Consider the following 24773-nt stretch of genomic DNA (forward strand, 5'->3'; position numbering starts at 1 on the left):
GTTGAATGTGATAGCATTACGTTTTGTGCATGTTCTTACTTCAACGACATTAGTCTACAAGAAGTTTGATTCTTGCCAGAGTCCTCATTTCTGCTCCGTTTACTTTGTCTCATATTGATTTTAGCAGGATATGCGCATCTTAGGACGTGTGATGTCAATAGTTAAAAAAGGGTTATTAATATTGATTACTTCACAGTACTACTCTTCGGGAAAAAAATTTAAATGGGTACTTGTTCATTATGCGCATTTAAGATTGTGTTCTTTTGTTGACTGTCAAAGTTTGACTTTACTTGAAAAACTTTGATATGCAGGTTATGAGTTGATTTAATTCTTTGGATTGATGGTTTTATCCTTTTTAAAAGATTGGTTCACATTTTTGCCGTCTGTTTAGGCGAAATTAAATGCGAGTTAGTATTAATAAACGGAGTGAAAAGCGAGTACTTTACGTGCGTGATTTTTCCTCCATCTGCATTTTTAGAATTGCGTTTAGAAAGTGCTTGAAGTAATTTTTTATTCCTTGACATTTTAGTCCTTGCTAAGTGCGGATTTTTTGCTGTTTTGCATTTCGATTTTGAGCCAATCTTTTTAAAAAGTGACACTAGTGCTGTTATGGTGTATACTTGAGTTGTTTCGGTTACCAAAGGCGACCAACCGCTCATTTGATTTAGACGCTCTTGGCTTTCAAATTGACAAATTTGCGGTGTTTGCCCGTTTTATAGTTATTTTGTCCTATCGCTTGCTCTTGTTACTTTAATGAGTCATAATTAAGGATGTTTGATGATTTCTTTTCAAATTTAACCTTTTAAGTGACTTTTGTTGTCAATAAATGTTTTTGACTTTTGTTGTTGCCCGTTTTTAGAGTCTTTGTTGATGTCATTTTAGTGTCAATAATTAAAGTTCCTACTGTCTCCCATGAAGTTGCAGTTTTTTGCAATGTATGCAGTTGATGTGAAACGGTTTTGGCATTTATTCTCATAAATCTGAATTTTTTGGGTTTAGCTTGGTTTCTCAGTAATGATTTCTCATTAATGGGTTTAGCTTGATTTCGCATTAACGACTGCGCGCATAGATTTTCTGTTTAAAGAAAATTTTTGTTTTTTTCAGCAATGCGTTTACTAGTTTATGTTCTTAATAATGAAAGTAGCAGTTAATTTTTGAGTTGTGACCGTGCCGAGTAATCTGTTTGGTTTATGTGCTTTAAGACTCCAGTTTGACTGGTCCCATTGGACTGCTATTGGGACTATGTTAAATCGCTTTAATTGCCAGTATGAATCTTTTTGTTCTAGCATTGAGACCATTCGTTTTCTTTACCGAAAATATATAGCGTCAGAAGTCAGACTAGGTACGAGTAAACACGGCGCGAGCTCAGCCACTATTGAGGTTGTCATTTTTAGTTAGCTCTTGTTGTTAATAATTGTGTCTTTTCGAGATTATTTCTGTAGTCTATTTAATTTCAATTAAATGTGAACTGCTTATCGTTTACGAAGAGCTCGAGCAAGTGATGATGCCCTCTGTGGCCAATTTTCCATGTTTAATTGATTTGATTTCATTAGTGTTGGAAACCTGATTTGAGCTGTACAAATTGAACTTGTTGAAATTTGTTTAAGTTTTTATTGTGAAGTAGCTTCATTTAACAGTTTTGCCTTCTCGCAAAGATCAAATCATTTCTCAATGGAATTTGAAGTTTTTAAGGGTTAGTTTTTTTATAACCAAAAAAATAGGTTTTGGCGAGTCTGTTCAATGCCCAGTTGTTGTGCGATTGATTTCATTACTTCCTTGCTCGTCAAAAAATAACTTTTTTGAGAATTTTTCTGTTGGTGAACACCAAAGTTATTTATAATTTATTAAGCGTTGGTTTTGCTGATTTTGTTGCTACATTATATTGTAAGTTCTCTTATCTTTTTCTTGGAATATTTCCTCAAATAATTGATTTCATCACTCCACTACTTGTCTTTCACAAAATTCGAATTGCCGAAAATTTTGCTCTCTTATTCAGTTTTCGAATAAAAAGTATAGAGCTAATATGAAGGAATTGTATTTAGGTATTTCATTTTGATCAGAGGAAGTCATCGTATTGAGTTTTTTTTAATGGAAAAGCCGTCTGACTAGTTTAAAAATTTTTTCTAACTTTTGAGAAAATGAAAAAGTAACTAGGCTTCAAACCGATTTTTTCAGTTGTATTTGTTTCTGATGCATGTGAGCTCGAATATTGTGGATTTTGATCATTGATTCATGCAAACATTGATTTTGTTTTTTTAAATTTTTTGTGACTTCACTGCTCTGCATTTAAAATTTGTGTGCGTGACATGACGTCATTTGTTCTGATTTTAGGTCAATTGCGTGACTTACCTCACTAAAAAAATGACTTCTGAACTGACTCAATAAACTTTATATTTTATGAACATTGTGCCAAAGGTATGTGCCCTAAGTAGTGCCAAAGGTATGTGCCCTAATTCTTGAGTATTAGCCTTAAGTTTTGATTTCGAATATTAATTTTGAAAAAGCTCTTAGGGCTTTTTCCTTAAGGAGCGTATGTGTTTAATAAAAATGACAGTCCGAATATTAGCCAAAAATTCGGGTAGTCTATTAAAGGACTGGTGGGCAATCTGTCTATCCTATTTCTTTAGTTGTTTCAATTCCATGAAAAGCCACAAGCGTCTATCGCGGCTATTTTCCAGCAATCTGCCGGCCATGTTTTTATCGTCGACTGTGTTTGTTCCCTTTTACAGGTCCGTCACAGCATGGCAACTAATAGCAATTCAACGGTAGCGTCTTTTACTCATTCAGTTGAATTCAGTTGTTTCTTTACTGGCTGAACATGGATTGTGCTTCAAAAGTGGAAAATCAGGAATCTGATCAATTTACTCAAATTTGTTTAGTCTGGCTTAACTTTTAATCGTACCATCTAAAGTAGCCCATAGTGTGAGCTAATTTGACTGTTGAGACGTTTCTTTATCTATTTTCTACCGTTAAAGCATAGACAGTAACTCGTAACCTCTCTTTATAACATAATAGCGAGCCCAACTACACCGTTCTCTGTGGCGATGACTTTCATGCCATGAGAAATGTATTCGGGAAATTGTGGGCTGGCTGAGGGAGGGTGGGGTGCTCACTGGTCCGCCTGTAGTAATATATATTGATGTCATCTGAATTTTACAGTTACTTGACTTTTTTTTCAAAATTTAGCGTTCTTTACCATCGATAATCCACTTGATTGGCTTTCAAGTTTTAAAACCTGTTGACATTGTTGACGAGGCAACTGTACAAAAAGGTTTTTGTGTTCACTGACTGTAGTTAATCTGATTGACCAGCTATGTTGGTTTGAAATAGTTTTATAAGTTTTACAACTAGTGTTCTCCTGCAGGTGAGACGTCGAGAGACGCGTTATTCCTGCTCTGAAGATGAACACACTCCTAGCAGTCCAGATCAAGGCAGTGTTGAATCCAGTGGATCTGTGCCTGGCATACCCGTCACAAGTGAGGAATACTCCACGGGGTTTCGTCTTCACTTCATCAAGGTACATTTACTCCTGTCCCACTCCCGCAAATGTTCTGTTTAAGTTAAGCTAATTTTAAAGGTTTTTTGTTTTGGTTTAATGTCGAGATGTAATGCGGTCATGGTGGAAATAGAAATTTTGAAAGCTTTAAGAATGTTTGAGATGCGTAATAAGAGTGAGGCTGCGCCGAGCCAATTATCAATGAACTGCTTTTTTCTGCGTGCACTCTTGTACAGATCGGTCTGCTTTGCTTGACTTCCATAACACAGAAGCGTAATTGATCATTGGAGCAATAAAAGTAGTGTAGGCTTTCTTCCTTGTCTTTAATGCAGTTGGTTCCACAAGCTAGGCAAAAGTTTAAAAACATCGATAATTGCTGGATAGCTTAGAAAAAAATGCTTTTGTTATTTCCCAATTTTTGGCCAAAATTTCTGCCGTCAGGTTTTGAAGGTGTCTCAGCTTTCTCCAATTTCATCAATTAAAATGGAAATTGCACTGGTACTACTGTCTGTCCTTACTTGTACAGTCATCAATTTTTTACAGGTTTCAATTTTATCAATTTTTCACATGTTTCATTTTTTCTCATTTCTTCACATGCTTTAATTTCAATTTATCTGTTTAACATCATGGATTAATTAATGTCTTGTTTCAAAAGGTTCCTGTTTTTTGTTCAATTTGTAAAAAAGAGCCAAGAATGAGGATGCACCGTCGTAACATTATTTGCGAGCGCAAATTAGCGTTCTGTTTAAACCAAAAGACTTTGGGTGTTTTTGCCGTTTTTTCTTTGAATTTTTTTATACCAGCCAGATGTTATAACAGGGCTAACAGTACCGTCAAAATCGCACGCTGATCTTGTTGTAGGCAGAGACCAAGTACATAGAGCAGTGTCTGGAGTTCCTAAAGAGCGAGTTGGTGCACTGTAGTAAGAACATGATGAAGGACAAGGTGGTAAAAGCGACAGGGGGAGGTGCTCTCAAGTACGCTGAAGTCATCACTTCACAGCTCGGATGCAAATTGGATGCAGAAGGTGAAAAGCAAATTAAGGTTTCGTTAAAAACTTTCATTTGCTATGGTTGCCGATATACTGGTAATCAAGTTTTACTTTCAAGTTCATTAATTGACTAGTTTCCTAATTAGTTAATGAGTTTAATTTAGTCTTCATTGGCGATAGTCTATATGCCTAATACTTAATATTTAATACACGACTTGCTTATGATGTTTACTTAAAACAAAGGCAAGATGAGTAGTGTTCTTTTTTCAGGTGAGATGGATTGCATTGTGAAAGGCTGTGACTTTCTCATCAAGAATATCAGGAATGAAGTGTTCGAGTACAAGAAGGGTCAGACGAATCCATTCGTGTTCCATAATTATGAGAACGTCGACTACCCGTATTTGTTGGTGAACATTGGATCGGGGGTCAGCATACTAGAGGTAAAAGGGTTAAATTAAATTTTGGGTCTTATTTACAAAACCTATAACGGCGTTAATCGGAGCAGTCTAAAGAGTAGTCTAAGGCTAATTTCAACTTCAGGGCAAACGAATCTGTTAGTCGTTGTTTTTTTTATCAGACTCTGGTGATTATTAATTGCTCTCAAACAAAGTTTGTAGCAATTATATTAGTCCTGTCGGTCTTTTTTTGCGATTTTTCGCTCGACCGATTTTTCCTCTGACCCATTTGACTTTTCGTCCGCAAAAACGGGATAAACAGGTATTAAAAGGGCATTAAGTGGTATTAGAGCCTTTCAGCTCTGTTTCAGCTCAAACTGTTTTGGAGACTTATACTTATGGTGTGAAGGGCGGTTCTTAGAGGTTGAAGATCCCCCCCCCCCCTCTCACTGGCTAGCTACTGACGAACAACCGCTCGCTAAAAACACGCGAATTTGCACAATTTTTTTCAAGCGTTTTGAAAATTTTTGTCTTTTTTGAGTTTTATCAGCCCTATGTGTCAAGGAACTTCCTCTAGGGTTTGATAATAGGTTACTGCATAGTTTCTAGTTGTTATGGAATGGTTTCAACATTTTAACATTACGAATTTTTGCATTTTTTTTTTTAAAAACTTGCATTTTTTAAAAAATTTTTAACATTTATTATCATTAAATAAGTTTTTCGAGCACCAGATGCCAGGAAACCTCCTCCAGGGTTTGATAATAGATTGCTGAAAAATTTATTTCCATGGAATAGTTTTCAACTTTTTAATGTCACAAATTTTTGCAATTTTTTGTTAAAACTTGCATTTTTTCACGTTTTTTTTTTGAAATTTGTTGCTATTTTTAGGTTTCTCCAGCCTCAAGAGCCACACAAACTCCTGTAGAGTTTGATAATAGATTACTGATAATAGTTTTTAGATGTAACGGAGTGTTTCTATGATTTTAATATCACAAATTTAAGCATTTTTTTTTTAAATATTCGCAATTTTTTCAAGTTTTTTCAATCTTTTTGCAATTTTTTGTTTTTTTTCCGGCACCAGGGTCATTAAGACCTCCTCCAATGTTTGATAATAAGCTGTTGCATATTTTTAGAGTTAATGGAATGGTTATCAAAGTTTTTATGACTCCTGCCTTAGGAATTTTTTGATAAGTTTTAAATTGTTTTTAATTTTTTGGAAAATTATTATCATGTTCCAATTTCGCGGATCTTTAGCCAGTAAAACTATTTAAAGCTTGAAATAGGGATACTGTATAGTCTCTTGAGACTGAAATGGTTTTGAATATGTTAATATCTTGAATTTTAGCAAGATTTTGTTACAGTTTGCGATTGTTTTCAAAATTTTTGAATTTTTTTGTCTTTTTCTGAGTACCGATCATTTCTTTCCAACGAAACTTTTTTACTCCTGCAGATGGGTTACTTGAATCTGGAAACTTTTCTTTTAAATTGCAGTTTTTTGCAATTTTTTAGAGTATCAGTTTTTTTATTTACTAACATGGCTAGAAAACTAAAAGTTGCAGAGTCGAATCAAGCTAAAGCTAGCCTCACTAAACCATGGCAATCTACTGACGAAGGCAACCGCTCGCCGGTCGTTTGAGAGCAATTCGCCCGACGTTTTTCGGTTATTTTAATGTGAATTTTCTAGCAATCTTGGAGTTGCCATTTAGATTTGGTTGTTGTTTTGGGGCGAAAAGTTGCAAAGTCACTCTAGTTTCTCGTCCTGATTTGTTAAGTATGATATATTAGGTTTCATCACCAAGCGATTTCAAGAGAATCGGAGGCACTGCAATGGGTGGAGGTACCTTCTGGGGAATCGGATCTCTCCTCACCAACGCCAAAGGCTTCGACGAACTTTTAGAGCTTTCTACTGAAGGACATTCCAATAACGTTGACATGCTTGTCAAAGATATCTACGGCAGAAAATGTGACAAACTTGGACTACCTGGCGACCTGACTGCAAGCTCTTTCGGCAAAACGGTGCGGGGATCTCGCGATGAGCATATCGATAAATCTAAATTCAGCGATTCCGATAAAGCTAAAAGCCTGTTGCATATGATCAGCAATGGTATCGGCCAGATTGCGTGTCTGTATGCTAGAATTCATAATGTTAACAAAATCTATTTTGGTGGGTACTTTATCCGAAACAATCGAGCAACCATGCATACCATATCATTTGCGGTGGATTTCTTCTCCGATGGGTCTGTGAAAGCCCTCTTTTTGCGACATGAGGGCTACTTAGGTGCTATTGGTGCTTTTCTCAAAGGTACTGAGGAGGAAGATATTGAGAAGTATTCCTGGGATGAGAATTACATGTTCGACACTTCATTCAATATGACGGACGAGGAAAACAGCCGTCGGGTGCTCAACCAAATTAACATGTTCGAGCTGGACTCCTCTAATTCTCTATTGGAACCATTGCCATTGCTGCGGAACCCCGAATTGTACGTTGCCGATACGTTTGATCTTGCCGGTGACAAAGTTAAGCGTGAATTCTGGCTATCAATTTTCAGGAAGGAAGTTGATCGGATGTATGCACTTGCGTTAGGGTATGACCCGCTATCAACTACGAAAGCTGAACTCTATAAAAAGCTCTACAGCAGTGCCCTCGACCGAATAGAGGCACAACCTTTAGCACAGGGCTCTTGCTCTGTCCGTGTGTTCCTCAACCTCAACCAGAAGTCATTACGAGATGCGGGATACCATGACATCTTCCTTCAAAAGAAACAGAACGAAAACGAACTTGCAAAGCGACAGTTCAGTGCTAGGATGGAATACTTGAACTCCTTAGAAGGGGAGATTGAGCTTCTTGAAATCATTTACGGTGCTTTATGTGGCAATTTCTTTGACTGGGGATCGAGTTCAGTTGCTGAGTATTTCGAACCTGGCTTCGGCTTTTCAAACGCCAGGGAGTTGATTGAACCCAGACCATGGTTAATTGATAATTTTGAGGAACTAAAGGGTGCCTTGGTTGGTGTAAACGCCAAATATTATCAGTGTGCGTTAATATTTGTGGACAACAGTGGATTTGATTTATTCCTCGGAATCTTACCTCTTGCATTGTATCTCATCAGACGCAAAACCAAAGTCATCCTGGCAAGCAACACTTACCCTGCATTAAATGACGTCACGTTTGTGGAATTAAAACTAGAAATTGGGCTGTTAGCTGGCGAATGCGACGAAATTAAATCAGCACTGGACAACGGAATGCTATTGTTAGCCGAAACTGGATCTTACTCGCCTTGCCTCGACCTCAGCAGAATTGATTACTGTCTCGTAGAAATGTTGTATAAACTACAAACAGATTTGGTCATTTTGACAGGTATGGGGCGAGCGATTCATACAAATTTGAAAGCGGAGTTCTCCTGTGATGCTTTAAAGATAGCTGTCATCAAGAACAGAGAACTGGGAAGGCAAATGGGAGGCTGTCACAAATTTTCGGTTGTGTGCAAATTTGAACAGGGTTCTGAAATTGGTTGTTCAGTTTGAGTATTTAACTGATTTCGAAACTGCCCCCAGCCCACCCCATACACAACCAAATCTATCACACTAATTTACCTTCATTAACATATCATGAACAAATACCGCTCATTTACTTATGAAACAGATTTTCTTGGTCTGTATTTCCGTATATTAATTACTGGCTCTGAAATAATTGGATGCAATTTTTGAAAAAGTTGGATGAATTATTTTTCTGGGCTAACCAAATTACATTGGAAATGCATTTGGAGGGGACAGTTGAGAAACTATTGGAACAGTTAACTTAGCGACTGCTGTTACAAAGCTACGTTTTGAACGTTGTTCATTATGTTTAATTAGTTCATTGTGTTCATGACTCACGTTGGTAATCCTGCCTTTGTTACTACAAACCAAAGAGATTTTAAAACATTAGAATTATAAATTTAGTATATATAGTTGGTACTGGAATTTGCAAACTTGAATTTAATATTTTTCAACCCTGATTTTTTTTAAATAGCTGCCTTTGTAAGAATATGTTGACATCTTAAGGCGATGAGTCGCATGAAGATGGAAAGTTTTTGGCGAATTAATTTTTGACATTGAGTGTTTGATACTAAACGATGGCGTGTGGTCATTGCGTGAAAAAAGGATTTGTGGAATGTGAATTACGACGTTCTGTTGGGCGGCGTAGGAGTCACAAGCCAACTGTAATTGCAATAACTTAGATCTTGCGCCTGGTCAAAAATTATATTTAATTGCTCTCAAATGAAGTGTGTAGCGATATTAGTCCTGCTGGTCTTTTTCATGCAACGACGTTCGTCAGTTTATCTTTCCTTTTATTCGCATTTTAATGGTCTAATAGATCTATATCATTCGAAGATCTTTAGAGTAGTAATATCCCGAACTCTAGCAACCCATAATGAATTCTGTCACTATTTTCCCTCTCCTGTGGTTAGCTCTCCCATAATTAGTTTTTAATAGCCGCCGTCAGCCTCTCAACGGCTATTATTTGGGCGCTCTCCTTTTTTACCATTCAAAGAATTTGACATGTATTGGGCCGCTGTCTTTTAATTGCTCTTGAACAAATTTCATAGCAAGTATTGTAAACGTGCTGGTCTTTTTTATGCAAATTTTTCGCTTAACCGTTTCGCTTTTCTAGAACATTCTTTGACTTCTCAAGTGACTTTTTCACGCTTTTGTTCTTCATATTTGAGTGATCTCTATTGCTCTCACTCCGAAATAAAGCTTGTTGCTAATATAAAAAACGTTGCAGCATAAAAAGTAGGGCCTGATAGCCGAGTGTGAAGTGCATCTGTTTAGGGATCGGGAGGTCAGTGGTTCGTACCCCGACGGGGTCAAATGTTTTTCCACCCGCCTGTCGTTCAAGAGCAATTCTTCCGATATCAGTCGGTTTATGTTAAGATCTGTTCACACATTTTCATGATTCTTGAAATCAAATGGGAGTAGTGATCTTGGTCACGCCGAAATGAAGTGGAGCGAAAAAGTGAGTGGTTTTGTGGCTAGAACTGATTTCATTCGAATTTTCAAATAGAGCGAGAAAACGGTGTTTGAACAAAAATTTGGTTTCTCAGTAGTGGTTTTTTGTTCACATGCGGAAATTTCACTCTGATTTTTACTGTTTTTTCAATTTTCTGGATCGAATTTTTTTCAAATGGTTTTCCCAATCCATTAATAGTTCATTCTAGGCCTAATTTTTTGTTTGAACCAAATTTCTATTTCTCGCTTGTGGTTTTTTGTTCACATGCGACATTTTGACATTGATTCTGTTTTTTTTTCAATTTTTTTAACTGATTTTTTCAAAATGGTTTTCCTAATTTACTCATAGTCTGTTCTTGGTCTAATTGTTTGTCTAGTCAATGAAAATTCTTTGGATTGTACGTCAGGACTTGTCCTGCTATGTTTTTTCGTCGTTTTTGTTACGAGCATATGACGTCACAACCACTTTTTGTTCATTCTTTCATGCAATTTCAACTGAAGCGCGTGCGTGACGTCATTTTTCGCTTTTAGTGGTGCGAGTTTTTTGTTCATTTGCGTGATTAAATTTTTGTTCACAAGTGACTCTCCTCACTCTCAAAAATGACTTTCACTTTAATTCAAAGAGATAAGCTCAAGTGAATGTGTCACTATAAATGAAGGTTATTTAAGAGCAGCTGATAGAGGCAGCAATAACTTATTCAGATTCCTAATCAAAATATAATATCTAAGCTTTCAATGAAAAGACTGTTTTTTTGGTCTATCTTTTTTACAGTTTTTTTTGAGACTGCAGTTTTTTTACGCTATTGCGGCTATTTTCTGGCAATCTGCCAGCTATGTTTTTTAATTGGTCAACCATTTGAGAGCAAATGTTCCGTCTTTAGTCGGTTGTGATTTGATTTAATCGAGTAACAGTTTCCGTATTTTTCTGCAGTACCAACTGGGTATAGCAGTTCTGAGATTTTTTGAGCACGCAAAATTTGCAAAAAACAACTTCGAGAAACAATTTTTATAACGAGTATTTCATAGAGAAACGATGTCTGTTGAACCGTCGGTTGAGTGACTGTGAGAAAATCTACCATGTGTTTGACACCACGTATTGGGGTTCGAGATGAAGGTAGGAATTTCGAAGTTTTATTTGCAGAATCTTGTAACCTTGATAGAGCTACACATTTTGCTATTTTAAAATCGGACATTTGATAGTAGTTATTTTAAACTTAAAGGCGAGTTTCAAATTTCAAAACAATTTTTTGTGCGCTGTGATTCTGTTTAATAGTCTCCTGACAGTCGAATCAGTGTATGTGAGTGAATACCCTTCTTCTGTTGACTGATAATTTCTGTTATATACGCAATTATTTTTCGAAGAACATAAAAATGCAAACAAAGTCGGACTTTAATTTGAGATGCAACAACTGAAATTTTAAAGGCTTAAAGTTCATAGTGGCCTTTAAGGTTTATTAGTTGTATACTTCGCACTTTTTGGACAAAAATCATTTACATAAGTTTTACGCAAATTTTTTTCGGGTTTTTATTTTTTCTTGCTTTAGAAATTTTTGCGTCTGTGGCTGTTGTCAGCAACTGTTTTAAAGTGAACCAGTAGTGAACTATAATCTGTTAACCATCTATCTATCTATATATTAAACGCGTGAGCACACAAAACTGCATGTTTAGAGGCCTCACTGGAGCACCATGTTTTAACAGTACTACTTAAGAGCACGGTTAAGCGGTTTTTAAAAAGGACAACAAGCGAAGTTTGCTAAAAGGTCATTAAACGGTAATAGAAAAAGACCATAACCGGTCTTTCAATGAAAAAGGGGGTCAATGGCCGAAAATAAATTGTCAAAAGTAATTGGCCAATAAGTTGTTCAAGAAAGGTTTTGTTACCCAAAACTTGACCAGAAAAGGATCTGTGACCGAAAGGCTTAAATACTGAAAAGGTGGTTGATCGCAACTGTGTCAAGGCAAAAATGTCGATGACCGGAAAAAACTTGCTTTTTGTTATGGTCAAAAAATTGTTTCTGAAAGTGTCTTAAAAATTTGTAATGAAAAGTCACTGACCCAAAACGTTTATGATTAAAATATAGATGATCGAAAATTGTTTTGTCAACATGTTTCTGAAGGAAAGCCTTTTGAAACATAGGAACTCATTAAACTTGTGAATACAAGTGTCAATGAAGAATCCGAAATGAAAACCAAAGTTAGGTGCCAAAACGTTATATGCCAATATTGAGCTGTCTTGAATTAGCTACAGCTTTTTAGCGTTGAATAGAGGACTTTTTCATCATGAGGGCATCAAAAACATAAAGGTACATAAATTTTAGAATGTCAAATTTTTCCAATGATAAATATGGTGGCAATATCCAGTCCTTTAGCTCAGTTGTTTACTTTGCTCACTTCTTGAAAGAATCTACGAAAGCTTGCCAACGAATTTTTTTTATAAGCGCCATGTGAAATCATTGTTTTAACCACGATCTCTCAGTTTTCACCTCCTCTTTTGAAGTTTTCTATCATCTTTATTTATTTTGTTCTCACCTTTCTTTCAGCATCATTCTTTCTTTTCCCTAGCACCTTTTCGTTTCTCACTCTCTCTGTTTCTGTATCGTTTTCTCTTCCATTGTGTGATATTCCTTTCTCCTGCTCTTCAATTTATTTCCCGTAATCTGATCATGTCTCTTTTTGCTCTCAAATTTGTTTTTTCTTTTCACGCTCTCTCTTTCTCTCTCCGATCGTGTACTTTCTGTTTCTCATGATTTGGGTTTCTTTTTTAGCTTCCTTTTTCTTCATGCTTTAGTTTTTTCTAGTATTTGTTCTCTCGCTCCCCCCCCCTCTCTCTCTCTTTTTTTTCTCGGTTCTTTAACTTTAAATTTCATTCTATTTTTGTGTCTTTAACTGACCTTTTCTTTTACTGTATTTTCAATGTTTTTACGGTTGTTTCGGAATCTTCTTTTCTGCATTGCTTTTTTTCTGCATTGCGTTCTTTCTAGTTCTTGATTCGCTCACCATTTATTTTTGATTTTGCCTTCTCTTGCTTTTTTAGTTCCTTACTTTTCTCTTCAGTCCCTTTGGCTTACCTTCTCCCAGACTTTCGTTTTTTTTCTGTTTTCAGTTTTTGCTTTTAACCTCCTTCTTTTGTCCTGTCTGTGGTTTTCTTTCGTATGTTACTCGAATCAATCTCATTTTGTTTTCGTTGCTCGTATCGTTTGGTTTAATCGATCTTTATCTCTCTCTCTCTCTCCATCCCTCTCCTTCCCTCTCTCTCCTTCCCTCTCTCTCTCTCTCTCTCTCTCTCTTTCTCTCTCTGTCTGCTGCCCCTGTTTGTTCTCGTTCTTTTTAATTTCTGTTCTAATTCCTCTTTTTCAAGTTTTGTTGTTGTTTTTTTTGTTGTTTGCTGTTTTTTTGTTTCTGTTCCTCTGATTCCTTTTTAAAACGTCCAATCTCGCTTCTTAATCTCTTTCTCTCTCTCTCTCTCGCCATTTGTATCTGAATTAATTTTATTCTTCTCTCTCCCTCTTTATTTCTCATTCCATCTCTTTTGAGTTTTTTGGAATGCTTTGTCATAACTTGTAATACTCATACTCAGAACTCGCTTAAGAGCTTTTTTGACAGACTTGGCTGCTATCCCTTTTGTTGGTGCGCCCAAAGTACTTTTTGAAAAAAAATAATACAAACGATCGCACGTACACCAGTTATCAAGATTAAGTTTTCAATGAGAATGTCAGTTTTTATAGTTTCAAGATAAGATACACTCAGATAGTTTTTTCGGACCTGCTTTTTATTGAACTAAAATCTTTTAACCCTAATCGAGTCGTCTTCTGAGTTTGGCACGTTTCTTAATTAATTTCTGTGAATTTCAGTACTCTTTACCACTGATTGCTATAATTCTTGCCTTTTAATTTGATCTTACCTTAACATCTAACAAATGCACTGAATATCGCTCAACTTACATAAATGCGCAGAAATTTCTGAGCGTTTCTTATATTCGCGGAGCATTTCGTACACACCGGTTTATTAATAAAAGGTTTGTTTAAATGGTAAGAATTGGAGAACAAATAGTCTTGGCGAAGACGAGTGAGAGCGGGGTTCCAGACTTAGTCAAAGCCAGAATGCTGAATGGTTTGAAAATTCAAGGGGTTCCAGCGCATTTGCTATGAAGTTTTAGCGCATTTTAGGGCATTATTATTAAGATTTTTGCTCTGAAAATGCCTCGACCCCCCCCCCCTCCCACCCCCCGGGAAGTGCAAGCCTAACTTCTGTGCATGACTACACCAACTGCTCTTGTATATCAAATGTGTGGCTCTCGTCACCCGATCTTATTCCTTGTGCCTCTTAAGCATGGTTTACACCGAGCAATTAGAGTATTTTCATAACTATGCCACCATTTTGTTTCATGATCTATTTTGTTTCTGTTCTACCAAAACCAATTAACAAAGACTTCTGAATTTTATTGACTGCTGAATATGTTCAATCCGCTACCCTTTTTTTCTCTTTAATGCTGAAGTGCGAGTGTGTTTTTATTTTGCTTAAAATGAATTCAGTAATATTAGTTTCTGGAAATGAAAGTTGGCGAAGAAAGCATAAATTTACAGTGGTTTCAGTCAACTAGATTCATCAGTTTTTCATTTTGGTGGAGGATGCGTTGGTTTATGGTGTTCAATGTGGGGATCAACAACAATACCAGCAAACAAGATAAACCCACTGTGTGGCTGGAATACACAAAATGCAAAAGGATGTGTGACGTAGAATGGTTTCGAAGTTTTCTTCATGGTCAGAGTGTCGTTCAGAGTGGCTTGACTCTGAATTAGTTTGGCTGATACGTCTGTTCCGTCTTCGCTTATTGAGATGTAGCATTTCTGGATCAGGTGGTCAATGTGCAAACCCGGTTTCTCACTGAAACAAGTAACAGATATTTGCATAATAATGAAGAAATATTTGATTGAGTAAATAAAAAATTTTAGTGCGATTTCCAACTATAAAGGATACCACAAAATTTGGTTAGGGTTATCTATGAACAGAGGAACGAATGATAAACATAAACATTGGATTGAAAAGACTAACCGCAATGAAAATTGCGCTATTGTTCTCCAACGGCATAATGAAAATTTTTTATGGTTGTAAATTTGCGCGTAGCCCAGGTTTAGGCCTCCACTTATGAAAAGACCATGCTGGACTAAAATCAATCATCTAGACTTAAGTTTGACCAATTTGTTTGACGCTGTACTTTAGCTTGACCTGAACTTAAGCCTTTTGTTGCTGGACTTAAGCTCAACCCAATTTATTGCTGCTGGACGTTGGCTCGACCGAAAATTTTTATGCTAGAACCGAAAATATTGCAGGAACTTTGAGAGTCTGAAATTGCATGTAACGAAAACGGGCATTGCCCTTAATAGTTTCTATTTTTAGAAAGTTTTAATTAATTAAAGAATTGTGCTAATATAATTATCAAAAGTTGTCGTTTTTTTGTAACCAACATCACTGAGAAATATGATGCTTAACTTGTTATTTTCAAAATGACGAATGTTAGCTATGCTAACTAGTTCCATTCAGCCGAACAATTTTGTATTATATACTTCCAACTAATTTACAAGAATTCAAGGTTTCTTGATTTTTGGCGAAATTTAAACAATTTTCTGTTTGACCACCTGTTGCAATGTCAGTTTGGTATTGCTTGTGGATACTTGCGCATCCACAGAAAAATTGCGAATGAATAATTAAAATGCCAAAACAACCACTTTTCCTCGACTTGTGAAAAGACTCTTGCTTCGACCGATGAAAAACCATGCCCGAACTTAAATTGCTATGAAGAGAGCCTAGCTGGACCTATGAAAAGACGTAACCTCGACGTTAAATATGTGCTGATGGACAGTGCAATTATGATCAATATTGGACATGGGAACGGCGCGAGAATTAGTCTTTTCATAAGTCGAGGTCTCAACCTGGGAGCTATAGTGCTCTTGTCTTTATTTCTGATGTTAATATTTTGATGTCGTAAAGTCCGAAAGAATTGTGTTCATTTCCATTTATTTGTGCCGCACATTGGCTGCTTTTATGTGGTGTAACGTTTTTTATTGCACCTTCATTAGCACTGGGTAATAGATGAAATGTTAACATTTTTTTGTCAAAAATGACTTATTACCACACTGAATGACTTGTAGGAAGCTCTCAACCATTTTTTTTAGGTCGGTCAGGACAGATGTAGTAAAGGTTAGCCTATACGGCTTCACGAATTCAATGAAGAAAGCAATTTCTTCTATGATGCAGTTTTTATAATTGAGTTGTATCGGTCACTAAATTTTACGAGCAATTTTTCAGTTTTTTTGCGAATTTGAACTCGATAATTGTACAAATTGCAATATTTATTTTTTAGATATTTTTAAACCAAAAAATTTTAGTTAAAAATTGATCTATTTTGACACCATTTGAACAAAAGAGTGTTTTGTTAGACGCGCAGCACAATTTGGGCTGATCATCATTTCACCATGGATCTCTACGATAAAAAAATTACTACTAGATTTTAATGGGGCGCAAACTTTTTTTCAAAATATTTCCGCTATGCAAATATTTTTCAAGTAAATTACTGACAGTAATTTCAAATCAGGGCTCAATTAATGACAGTTACCATTTAAAATAAACAAAAATTAATGAGATTTTATCACGGTTTCAGCGTAAAGCTCATGGTTTTTACGGCTCTGACCAATTGTTTTCGTAAAAATTTTATGACTTCTTGAGTTTTGCTTCCATTTGTTATACTTGTAGCCCAATGGCTTAGTGTCTCCAATCAACGATCCAGTTACTTCTTTAGGAGGTATAAAGGAATCTAGACCATTCTTTCAATGATTATCTAAGGGATGTTATGACTTTGAATATATTTTTCTTTTAAGAAAAAATTGGAAAATTTTTGAACTTTGAAGAAATTTTACCTCATTTTTCTAAACTTAGGGTGCAGTCTCATTTAAAACAGGCTCATGTGCGATATAAATTATGGTAGGTAATGGTTTTATATTCACCTAATGGTTTCTTTGTTTTGATATCACGCGTTTTCAATTTTTTTTAAGTATTTTTGCACATTTTATGAGTTCATTTTTGTTTCCTTGTCGAACTATCACATTATTATTGATTCCAATTGACGGAAAGTATAATAAAGAAAATACATAATGTTGGAGAAAGGCGTATCTGGATATGTCAATTGTTCTTGTTGAAAAGTATGCTTTTTGGATTGAGACAGTTATCTCGCAAAATTTTGTGGGTTTCTTGTTTTTGTCTATGTTTGTCTGTCTTTTTGCGGTTGTACGCCATAAACCTGATAACGATTGGTCTCAATTGCTTCTCTAGAACTTATAACTCAAACTATTTAAAGATTTCAATTTTAGTTGTCTCTTTTAATGACTTTCAAATCAAATTAAAAAAAGAATTTTTTCAACTCTTTTTGCTCTCATTTTTGTCACCATGCATATTCAATCTCAATTATTAGAAGACGCAATTACTTTTGTCGATTCAAACTTTTTTTCCGCTTGGTTTTATGTTGTGACTGATTTTGCTTCGACCATTTAGTTTCGTGAACAAATTTTGGAGACTGCTATACTGTTCAATTTTTGGCTTTCTTTTTGTTATGTCTACGTAGTCCTCTCAACCATTTTTTTTAGGTCGGTCAGGACAGATGTAGTAAAGGTTAGCCTATACGGGTTGACGAATGCAATGAAGAAAGAAGTTTCTTCTATGATGCAGTTTTTATAATTGAGTTGTATTGGTCACTAAATTTTACGAACAATTTTTCAGTTTTTTTGCGAATTTGAACTCGATAATTGTACAAATTGCAACATTTATTTTTTGACAAACCGAAAAATTTTAGTTACAAATTGATCTATTTTGACACCATTTGAACAAAGGAGTGTTTTGTTAGACGCGTAGCACAATTTGGGCTGATCATCTCACCATGGATACCTACGATAAAAAAATTACTACTAGATAATGGGGCGCGAACTTTTTTTTAAATTTTTCCGCTATGCAAATATTTTTTATGTAAATTACTGACAATAATTTCAATTCAGGGCTCAATTAATGACAGTTACCATTTAAAATAAACAAAACCCAATGAGATTTTATCACGGTTTCAGCTTAAAGCTCATGGTTTTTACGGCTCTGAGCAATTGTTTTCGTAAAAATTTTATGACTTCTTGAGTTTTGCTTCCATTTGTTATACTTGTAGCCCAATGCTTAGTATCTCCAATCAACGATCCAGTTACTTCTTTAGGAGGTATAAAGGAATCTAGACAATTCTTTCAATGATTATCTAAGGGATGTTATGACTTTGAATACATTTTTCTTTTAAGAAAAAATTGGTAAATTTTTGAACTTTGAAGAAATTTTACCTCATTTTTCTCAACTTAAGGTGCAGTCTCCTTTAAAACAGGCTCATGTGAGTTATAAATTATTGTAGGTAATGGTTTTATGTTCACCTAATGGTTTTTTTGCTTTGATACTACGCGTTTTCAATTTTTTTTGAGTATTTTTGCACATTTTATGAGTTCATTTTGTTTCCTTATCGAACTATCACATTATTATTGATTCCAATTGACAGAAAGTATAGTAAAGAAAATACATAATGTTGGAGAAAGGCGTATCTGGATATGTCAATTGTTCTGGTTGGATACTTTATGCTTTTTGGGTTGAGACAGTTATCTCGCAAATTTTTGTGGATTTCTTGTTTTTGCCTATGTTTGTCTGTCTTTTTGCTGTTGTACGCCATAAATCTGATAACGATAGGTCTCAACTGCTTCTCCAGAACTTATAACTCAAAATATTTAAAGATTTCAATTTTAGTTTTCTGTTTTAATGACTTTCAAATCAAATTAAAAAAAGAATTTTTTCAACTCTTTTTGCTCTCATTTTTGTCACCATGCATATTCAATCTCAATTATTTGAAGACCCAATTACTTTTGTCGATTCAAACGTTTTTTCGCTTGGTTATACGTTGTGACTGATTGCTTCGACCATTTATTTTCGTGAAAAAAATTTCGAGACTGCTATACTTCAATTTTTGGCTTTCTTTTTATGTCTACGTAGTCCTTTTGTAAGGAAGACTCGTTGATGTTAAAATGAGAAAATAATGATTTACAGTTCTTGCAGATAACATCTCATAAATATAGTGCCGTGAACACTGTGGTGTGGTGAAATTGTTTGAAATTTTGGCTTCGGCCTGTATTTGATGTTATTTTCTAGTGTGGTGATTTAGTCCCATTTATAACATTACCAAATGGCGTTCTGAGGTGTTGCAACCTAATCCAAGGCTATTAGTTGAAATCTTTAGTCTGTTATGACTTGTGAAACAATTTGTTTTCAGAAACTTTGGGGTTTTTGAGCTTCATTTTTTTTAATTGTTCGGTCGATTTGTAGCTCAGCCTCTGTAAACACATCAGAAACCGATTCCAGTCAGCTATATTTTAATCTTTTTAATCTTCTTATTACTACTCTTACTACGAGATTTTATAAAATGCTTGAGATTTTATATATTTGTGCAATCTAAAGGATTTTTGTTTTCCTTTTATTTTATAACAATAATCGTAGATACCATTGGCTGAAATATGGAGATACACATGAACTTTTTGATGATTTCAGTTGGTATCTGATAACTTTAATAACTGTGAAATTAATTGTTTTTCCAAAAGAATAAACGATTTTTTGAACTTTGCACCTCTTTGCTCTTTTTTGTGGACCTGTTAACCAGTCGCATTGAGGACAGATCCCATATCTTTTCTATTGAAGCATAAGTTATTGTTTTGCTTAGGTTTTATCTAATGCGAGTTTGATTTTGTTATGATTTTTATTATAGACATCGAGTTTTTATCAAAAAAAATGTTGTTTGATTTTTATTTTTTTTCTTTCTAGCAGTCATTTTATGAACAACATTCATCGGCCCTCTAGCGTGGCATTTTTGTAATCCATTGGTTGTTTATTTAACGATATGTATTTTTTTTTTGAAAGTTTTCTATCTCTACATCATTTGGTAGCCAATCAAGTCAAGAATGTGGATGAGCGGGGTCGGAACATTATGTGGGTACGCACATTACCGAGCCTACTTGTGTTACTCTAAAATTTCGCAAGCATTTTCAATTCATATAGTTGAGCCAGAGTTGTAGCATTCTTTGCGTCCCAAGGAGCTGAGAAGTTCATCAACAGAATAAGATCATGTAAGATAACTTTTGCAGTTCCGAGATTGTGAAAAATTTGTTTGATACTTCAAAATGGAATAACGAGCACATACGAAGGGTCTTAAGTCTAAGCATTGTTAACCAATCGGCTATCAATTAACAAAGTTCGGAAATAACCGTTCACATCTTTCCTAAAGAGTCTCTTTATAAATAAATCCTCCGAGTCTCTTTATAAATAAATTATATTTAATTGATCTATATTTTGTACTCGTGAGAAATAAATTCTTTCGTGGCGAAGTGCACTGAGGTGGTGACATTTAGTATTGCTGTGCGAATGCCTAATAATGTACATTTCAAAAATTTCTCAGTTCTGCTAATTTGATTCGTTAAAAAAAGATTTGCAGCTCCACGTCTTCAAGGTGTAACTGTATGGCATATGCCATAAAGAAGCTTTATTGTATTTCATCTGGTTCTCAATTAGTTAGCTTTGTCTTGCAATAAAAAAGCGCTATTCTTTGGGTCGAAACAAAGGTACAAGCTTTAGATATCTCAAAAGTGTGATCGTTCATTTTAATCCTACCACCCCATAAGGGAGGCGTAAAGACTAAGTCTTTAATCTTTTTCTATGAGAGGGAAGATAATCAAAACTACACTTTGCTGATGAAAGTGCCAAAAGAACAAATGTAAGCAAAAGCGTGATAATCTGGGCGTGTGAGCGAGGTATAACTATTAACATTTTTAATCAACCACTATTGCTCCAAACTTAAGATCCTCTAAATTTAAATTTTCATTATAGATTTTTTTTACCATGCCTGGTCTAATCAGGGGGTTGTGGCCGCGTACTTCAGCAGGATTAATTACAATGGTGTTCATCAGTTTCATAATCTACGTCAATTGGACTGCTAACCTTATTCCAAGAAAGTTTGCCTCACTGGAGTCGAAAGCAGTTCGCATGCCGTAATGTCTCATTAGTGGCATCAAGTCAATGGTGGTGGCCATCTTGAATCGAGGCAGCTTCACATCCAAATCTGTATACTTTACCTTCTTTTTCAGTCTCCTAAAAGACAGTGAGTGGACTTCAAGACACTCAAGGATCGTTAAAACTTACTCTACGTAAATACCTAGAAGTTGGAAAAATGAACAAAGGGCGAGCTTCAAGAGACCCACCCTCTGTTTCTTATTTTTCCCGTTTTCTATATTTGATCATTTCCTTTTTCCATGGATTTTTTTCAGAATGTTCACTGCCACAAATTGCAGTTCAGAAAGAGCTCCATAAGCAACTCTAATGCCAGAAGTCACAAAATGACATTTTTCAAAATGTGGATGAGCGAATATACTTTGATGGATTCTTAGAAACCTGTGTTTCACACCGGAGATATTCCAACCTACATATTAAGCTTCTTTAAACTGGGATATGAAGGGATGGTCTTGAATTGAGACGAGATGATTGTAACGATTACTTGTGATGGATATAAAGAACAGCAAAAGTTCGTATTCGCTCCGTTCACAATCGCCTTCGAAAGCTGATGTTTTTTCAACCTTTTATGAGAGGCAATATATCCAAAATTCAATGATGAGTAACTCGGGTTTATAATTGTTGTTTGCAAAAATGAAAACTGTGTTAATGAAATATAATGAAAAAATTTCAAGTACTATGTTGGAATTTTCAAGCGTTTACAAGAACAAGAGTCCACACTGAGCTTCTTTTTCTTGGAATTGAGAATACCAAACTTGTTTTTGGGAGCGCAAAAGCACACAATCAGAGAACAAAATATTTTTTCAAGGATTAAAATTTGGTTTTTATTGGGCTTCTTTTTGATCCCGATTTTTTTGTTTCCATTAAAAATCCGACAACTCGCAAAAAAATGGCGAAACAAAAACGTCATGCTCTCATAAATTTCCTTAACGCAATGCACTCAGAATATCGAGGAACGGAATATCAATACGCCTTCGACTCAGTTGTTTAGATCTCATGAAATGGTTTTCTGTGTCAATTTGTTTTGCTTCATTCAAAAATCTGACGATTTCAAATTTATTGTTACGACCCCCACTTTAGTGGGGAGGGAGGAACTATATACTCAAATGGGTTTTTTTGTTCAGCCAATTTTGGCCGATCGATATATTCATCACATAGAGTTTTGAGCGGTATAATTAAAAAGCGCGTACATCCTAGAATATGGAATTAAAAAGATTTTTTTGAATTTCATTTTTTAGAGGGAGTTATTGAGGTTTAAAGTTTTGTAAATATTTGACAGTTTTTGTTAAAAGTTTAGGTAATTTTTGCTAAAATTTGGCACAATCTGCTAATATTAAATTGCTAATTTAATTTTTAACGGTAGAGTATTATTGTTACGGTTAGAGATAGAAGAGCGTTGCTGAATTGTTTGATTGGAGTTTCTTGTGTCAAAAAATTTGTTAAATTTTTCAAAATTCAGACTTGTCAACAAAAATTGCACAAAATTTGCATTTTTGGCCCGCTTTGATCAAGTTTGCCACCAAGTGGAGACCTAGAAATCGCTGACACAATCTTTTGAAACTCCATAAAAATTTAGTTGAGACTCGACTCGGCGCCCTATAACAGCCTTCTGGAATGGAAATTTCGCCGTTTTTTACAAAATTAACTCGATAATTATACAAAATTCATCAATGTTTTTTTTTTAATATTTGAAGTATTTCACTCAACAATTGGTCTAATTCGCAAACAAATGGAACACTCGAGTGGTTTAATGGGCGTGCGGCAAAGTCAAGGATAGGTTTGATATCATCATGGATTCTTACAATCAGGATTTTTTTAATGCTTATTTTGGTGCTGCCTTTTTCAGAATAAATTGCTTTTGTTTTTTAATGTTAATTACTGACAATTTTTTTTTGGTTCTTGGCTCCCTTAATGACAGCTCCAATTTGCGTTAAAATGAGACCGAATATAGATATAGTTTGTTTTCAGAGGACCTAATGGTTTTTATGGCTTTGAAGAAGAGTTTAAGTAAACTTTAAATGAGTGCTTGTGTTTTACCTTCAACTGTTGTTCTTTTTGCGGTCTAATTTTTAAGTCCAACCATTAAAAGATGCAAATGGCTTCTCCAAGAGTTGTAATTGAACCTGTAGCATGCGGTCGATTGTTACCCAATGTCTCTTATGTCCTTGAATGTACTTGTTTAATGAAATTTCAGTGATTTTTTTGTCAGTTTTTTTGTTTTATTTCTGTCAACTTTTACCTTATTGTCAGTAAAAACAGGTCATACTTTTTGTTATTGAATGCAAACTAATTTTGTGGCTGATAGTTTTAAAAGAACGGTTTCTTGGTTTTGGTACTACGAGATTTCATACAAAAGTTTGTGATTTTTGTGCTTGATTGCCCGTTCTTGCTGTTTTTGTTTCTTTGGTAAATTGTCACATTACTTAACAATCTTACTGAAACAAGTTTCACACAAGTCGTAAGTGAAAATAGTTTTCATCGTTATAACATTTGGTTTTAAGAGCTGTGACACCGTTCTCTTGCAGAAATTGGTAGATATTTTTATTTTTGCCATGTATTTGTTGTTAATTTTTGTTGTCGTATGCCAAATAATCGGTAATTAAAGGTCTCAGTGATCAACTATGGATACATAAATGATCTTAATAACTGATATTGGTATATAGCTATTGGTGTTATTGACTTTCAAAGTAAATTTTTTCAGAAAAAAGTAACGGTATGCTTCAACTTATGCCTTTTGTTCTGGTTTGCGTTTTTTCCGTATTTTACATTGTTGCATCTTTTTCGTAACTAGGCCTCAGTATCGAGAGATCTCTTTAATGTTTTGGTGAAACAAACAATAACTTTTCTGGCTGTTAAGCATTTTGACTGATGTCTTCAGGGCTTAAACAATTTGTTTCAGAAGAATTTTGTGTAATTTAGATAAATTTCAATTTTTTGTTTTTTTTTGCGGTAGTGCTTTTACAAAAAAGACTTTACGATGTTCAAAGGAGACTCAAATTAAAATATAACTTTCTCGAGGTTAATTTTTTAAAAATTTATTGGCTTCAAAACTGTTTTCGTAAATTTGTTTCTGAAATTTTTTAGTTCCTTTTGTATTTAGTGTTATTTTATAGTCTTAAGACTAAGTCAACCTCATAACAGGCGCAATTAGTGTTTGAAGAAATTGCAAAATAAATTGCCTATTTTTTTAGTCTAAAGCCTACGTTGGCTATAGTTTTTGAAAATATTTATAAAAAAAAGACAATGGATTTCTGTTATTTGGCAATCTTAATTCTGTTAACTTTTAGCTCAGAATCTCTATAGACAAACCACGCCCCTTGTCTATTGAACTACAATTTACTCTTTATAACGGTTTTATTTTCCTCAAAGAGTTTTTGTTCTTGGTACAACCCGGTTTGGTACAACCCAAAAATATTCGTGATTTCTGGATTTTTGCTCATTTTTATAGGTTTTGTTTCCTTTTGACAGTATCACATTGATGAGCGGTCCTCTGGTCATTTGAAAAAAATGCTTTCAAAAATTTTAAATGTTTTCAGTGAACAGCTCAGTGTTTAATTGGCTGGGACAATGTTTTCGTGCAAATTTTGTGCAATTTTTTTGTCGTTCTTCTCGTAGTTGTATGACATATTCTGGAAAATTCTCAATCGCTCCCTATGGAGGTATGAAAGAATCTCTCAATGATTTCATTTGATGCATAAATTTTCTAATAAGTTTGACATTTATTTTTTTAAAAAAAAGCAACGTTTCATTAAACTTTGCCTTGTCATCATTTCGTGTCGAC

At 34.9% G+C, this 24773-nt stretch overlaps 2 protein-coding genes across 3 annotated transcripts in view; one reads left to right on the forward strand and one right to left on the reverse strand.

The window, feature by feature from the left end:
* Positions 1 to 8880, forward strand: part of LOC142337573 (4'-phosphopantetheine phosphatase-like) — a 43541-nt gene extending 34661 nt beyond the window's left edge. Inside the window, exons 2-6 of one of the 2 annotated variants that reach the window (XM_075386900.1) lie at positions 2730 to 2765; positions 3365 to 3517; positions 4358 to 4523; positions 4758 to 4927; positions 6668 to 8880. In XM_075386900.1, the coding sequence (XP_075243015.1) occupies positions 2730 to 2765; positions 3365 to 3517; positions 4358 to 4523; positions 4758 to 4927; positions 6668 to 8407 (2265 nt within the window). In that variant the 3' untranslated portion in view covers positions 8408 to 8880. The remainder of the gene's footprint in view (positions 1 to 2729; positions 2766 to 3364; positions 3518 to 4357; positions 4524 to 4757; positions 4928 to 6667) is intronic. The other variant, XM_075386901.1, reaches the window with a different exon arrangement.
* A 5528-nt stretch (positions 8881 to 14408) lies between these two features.
* The window catches only part of LOC142338358 (uncharacterized), a 28746-nt gene continuing 18381 nt past the window's right edge, over positions 14409 to 24773 (reverse strand). The window contains exons 2-3 of the mRNA XM_075388072.1: positions 20924 to 21073; positions 14409 to 14758 (exon numbers count right to left, since the gene is read on the reverse strand). Coding sequence (XP_075244187.1) covers positions 14488 to 14758; positions 20924 to 21073 — 421 coding nt within the window. The 3' untranslated portion in view covers positions 14409 to 14487. The remainder of the gene's footprint in view (positions 14759 to 20923; positions 21074 to 24773) is intronic.

The sequence above is a fragment of the Convolutriloba macropyga genome, chromosome 4 (genome assembly GCF_964194025.1).
Source record: "Convolutriloba macropyga chromosome 4, txConMacr16.3, whole genome shotgun sequence".
In the NCBI taxonomy this organism is placed as follows: domain Eukaryota; kingdom Metazoa; phylum Xenacoelomorpha; order Acoela; family Convolutidae; genus Convolutriloba; species Convolutriloba macropyga.